The following is a 4543-nucleotide window of genomic DNA, read 5'->3' on the forward strand; positions in this document are numbered from 1 at the left end:
ATGCTGCGCTCCCACAATGCATTGCGGCGTGACGTAATCTCCAAAGCCCTATAACTGATATTATAAGTCTCAAATTTTACGTTTGAGACGTATAAAACAGTAATGATAATTCCATAATTAAAATTAGAGGAGTTCACCCAAAAAACAATAACAAAAAAAAAAAAAACCTAGTGAACCGAGCACAAAACCAACACAAGGTAGTCCAATCACGAAACACAACAATTGTAGTTAGCCAATCGGGGCGGGTGACAACAGATTACATCACAAGTTGTATCTTAAAGTCCGGCGGGAACCTAAGTTGATCTTTCTGAAGAGACTTCGAGGGACCCCGACGGCTCTTATTGCTCTTAGGAACTTTATAAAACGTAAGTATTGAATTTTGAGTTTTTTTACTGCCTTTATAGTATGCACAATACAATATAATATAAGACAAGGCACAAGATATAGCCATTTAACTTGCTGTCAATATAAAGACTGTCAAAGTACCCAAATTTTTAGCCTGACTTTTCTTTTTCCTATGTTAATTTTTCTGTTGAAGAGAAATTCATTATTGATAAATTCAGATTTACTATTGATAGTAATGTGGGTGTCATAGTTTGATGAACTTGTTTCATGGGTATTTAATTGAAAAAAGATCTAAATGTATTAATGAAAAATAATTTCAGTCCTAATTTTTTATATAAAATATTAAGATCTTACAGAATCTGAAAAATCTGCAAGATCTATAAGAGTTTTATAAACTTTAAGATGTTAAGTTTGAGCTGTGAGTATCTAAAATTGCTTAAGGCTGGCACTCTGCCCTGGCAACAAGACTTTCTAGCACTTTCTTAATTAAGCTATACAAAAAATTGAATAACCAATAGGAGTTAAGCTAAAAGAGCTTAACTCATAATGGAAACCATATTCTGAATAACTTCATCTCCCACAATCCCTCGGAGCCATTTCTCATAAAAAAAAAAAAGTCGTTTTCAGCATAGTTACAGAGGGTGGGACTGACATGAAAGCAGAGTACATTACTGTCATTCTATTGGCTCAAATGATTAACAAGGGGGACCAATAGAAAGACCCATAGCCACAGAGCATATGCAAGTGCATTATGCTTATGTGTGTGTATGTGTGTGTATGTATGTGTGTATGTGTGTATGTGTTTGGGGGGGGCACAAATTTAATGAAACAACAAACATTTTAGGCATTTAAATAAAGTTTAATCATTTCTGCTGTTTACACATTCAAAGCCACAGACTGCCAAATTGAGTGAATTGTGAATAGAACAATGATTTCAGTGTGTTTCACATATCTCTGCTGTAATATTTGTATTTATTCAACGAAGTCTGAGAACTGTTAACTTTATTTTAAAACCAACACTGTATTTAAAATCAGAAAAATACTTGCCATACCTGTCATTTTCAAGCAGGTACCTCACAAAGGTGTTTATGAGCTTTCTTTGAATCTACAAAAGCTACAGGTGTTACCATATTATATGACCATTGGATATAGCAGTATGTATTAACTTCATAATGTTTTTGTGTTGCTTTTTTTCCAGAATGGCATTAACGAAACTTCTTAACAACCGCCCGGACACTCCATACTTCCGGCCACCCCCACTGCATTTCAGAATTTTGAATTCCTGTGACCAGCAGAAGGTCATCAGCTGGGACTTTAAAGATGAGACCGCTAAAGCTCTTACAACAAAAAGAAACAAAGTCATAGTTATCACTGATGGGGAAAGTGTGACCAAGGTCACAATTTTCGAGGAATTTGCCTCAAAGGTCCAGCAGGGGGGGTCTTTTATAATGAGAGGCTATGAACTCAGGGGCACAGTGCCCCCTTTCTCCATTAATGTTACAAGTCAGACCCAGTTTTTTAGGGCTCCCACACTGAATGTAAAGGAAGACCTTTACAAACAAGCTGATGAACTCCTCAATCCTCCTGCTCCTCTCACGCCTCTGAGGATGAGTTCAGCCAGGTGCGGCCTCATCACAGCACAGGGGGAGGTGGTGGAGGTAAGTATTTGTGGTTGCATCAGAATTTACATAGCTTTAGGTTTTTAAATAACTCATTACTGCTTGTATTATTTACACTTAAAATGATCATTTTTGTTTTTGCTGTCAAGCAGACACTTAATTATGTTATTATTAACCACAATTTAGAAAAATATATATTTTCCTCAAACCTTTTCTGCTATTTATGCAGATTTAAAATCCATTTGCATCATGTCTACATGCACTTGTATTGTATGCACTCTAGAATTGCTAGATTCTAGCGAACAGTCTCTACTTGATAGAAACAAACATAGCAAATATAATTTGTATATCTGAAACTGGAAAAGTTTTCATTGAAGTTGTTGTCGCTAAAACATGCAACTAAGTTACAAAATGTACTGTTTATAGAAGGATTTTCCACAAGCTGTTTCATAATCACAGTAGATGAAAAGCATCATAATAACTGATACAGATAAAACAGCTTCTGATAAGATCATGTGCAGAATACTTAACAATAACATAATCTAAACAGATGACTTAAAAAATAAAAACCAATCACAGATCACTACACTGACTATTACTGACATTAAATTTCAATTTACTTTTCAGTTTTCTGCTGTAAAGCAAGTGAAGGTGGGGAAAAATTATGTTCCCCTTAAACATATCCAGCTGAAGGAGGTAATGTTGAAATTTAAGTTTTATATTGAAAATAGTGAAACTAATGTAACAAATTTGACATTGCTGTTACAGAATGTATGAGGCTGTGGGCTTCCCCCCCTATTTACTGGAGTTATTATTATTTAATTAATAAATCTTTAATTCTGTCATGTTTGTGATTTCAGGATGGCTTTACGATGACAGTCTGCCTCTGGAGGGAGGCAGCCATTTGCAACTTCAACGTGGGAGACCACATCAGCCTCTCCCACTTGAAGCGGAGTCAGTCCTCTTATGGCATACAGCTGCAAAGCACGGCACTGACAAAGATTGAGGTATGAAGAAGCTAAACAAACAAATGTTTAGAACTAGGTTTTCAAATTTGACATAATATTATATATCATCTTACACACACACACACACACACACACACACACACACACATATATATATATATATAGGTATATATATACATATATACATATATACATATATATATATATATACATATAAAACACCCAGCACGCCCCTGCGGGCGGTTTATCCTTCAAGCTCGGGTCCTCTACCAGAGGCCTGGGAGCTTGAGGGTCCTGCGCAGTATCTTAGCTGTTCCCAGGACTGCGCTCTTCTGGACAGAGATCTCCGATGTTGTTCCCGGGATCTGCTGGAGCCACTCGCCTAGCTTGGGAGTCACCGCACCTAGTGCTCCGATTACCACGGGACCACCGTTACCTTCACCCTCCACATCCTCTCGAGCTCTTCTCTGAGCCCTTGGTATTTCTCCAGCTTCTCGTGTTCCTTCTTCCTGATATTGCTGTCATTCGAACCGCTACATCGATCACTACGGCCGTCTTCTTCTGTTTGTCTACCACCACTATATATATATATATATATATATATATATATATATATATATATATATATATATATATATATATAGATATATCCAGATGAACATAATTAACTATTCTGGAATTTACTTACCTGGATAATTGCGCATGCATCAAGACATAATGTGTATGTATGTGTCTTGGCGACTTAATGAAACCACTTCATGACCACAGCTTTTCTTTTTTCTTGTTGGATAAAAAAACCCTAAAGTTTTCAGGGCTAAATGTGTGCCTATGCTGTCTCAACAGGCAAAAGTCGAGGAGAGGGCTGACATCCTTATCATTGGCGTGGCCATAACAGACGTGCCAAACCAGCTGGAGGTGTTGCTGGAGGATGGAAAGAGCCTATATGTTCATAGTGAGCTGTGGAGTCCCTTTGACAAGGAACTGGAGGAGGCAGCAATCAAAGTTACAGTTAAAATAAAGGGAAAGCAAATTGTAAATATTCAAAAATATCAGTGCGAATAATTTGTACAGTACAGTCCCTTTGTTCACTTTGTTCAGAAATGTGTTGTATTTTAAACTTAAAACTTAAAAAGAATGAATTTTTTTTCCTATGAGTATTTATAATTTTTGATGACATTTTGTTAAGTTCTGTACTATAGTTAACAGTTTTAGTATTTTCCAGTGTTAAGTATTTATATATTAAAAATTCTACATAATAATCTTATATTTGTGTTTGTTTTTAATTTTTAGAAGACTGGAAGGCTATAAAATGTTGTTTTTTAAAAAAGAAAAGTAACAGAACAGATCAAGGCTTAATGTTGAATTTTGTAGATAATAAAGGGGGCAGGTCTATCAACAATATTTGATTTGTACCTTTAGCCAACAAATTCTTTTCATTATTGATTTTAACATTCCTGCTCTTTTAATTTGTAATTCAAATAATTGTGGAAGGGCAAAATGATTAACTCTAGGTTTCTGGGTGGATATGATATCAATTAGAATAGAATAGAATAGATTAGAATAATCATTTAATTGTCCCACAAGGGGAAATGTGGTCGTATCAGCAGCACA

General features: G+C 35.7%; 1 protein-coding gene across 1 annotated transcript; it reads left to right on the plus strand.

The window, feature by feature from the left end:
- Positions 1-295: 295 nt before the first annotated feature.
- Positions 296-4035, plus strand: LOC120441934. The gene is made up of 5 exons (XM_039617516.1): positions 296-365; positions 1544-2003; positions 2592-2660; positions 2825-2971; positions 3776-4035. The coding sequence occupies exons 2-5, from the start codon at positions 1545-1547 to the stop codon at positions 3992-3994; spliced, it is 894 nt and encodes a 297-aa protein (XP_039473450.1). The 5' UTR covers positions 296-365; position 1544; the 3' UTR covers positions 3995-4035.
- Positions 4036-4543: the final 508 nt, after the last annotated feature.

Source organism: Oreochromis aureus, linkage group 9 (assembly GCF_013358895.1).
Source record: "Oreochromis aureus strain Israel breed Guangdong linkage group 9, ZZ_aureus, whole genome shotgun sequence".
Taxonomy (NCBI): Eukaryota; Metazoa; Chordata; class Actinopteri; order Cichliformes; family Cichlidae; genus Oreochromis; species Oreochromis aureus.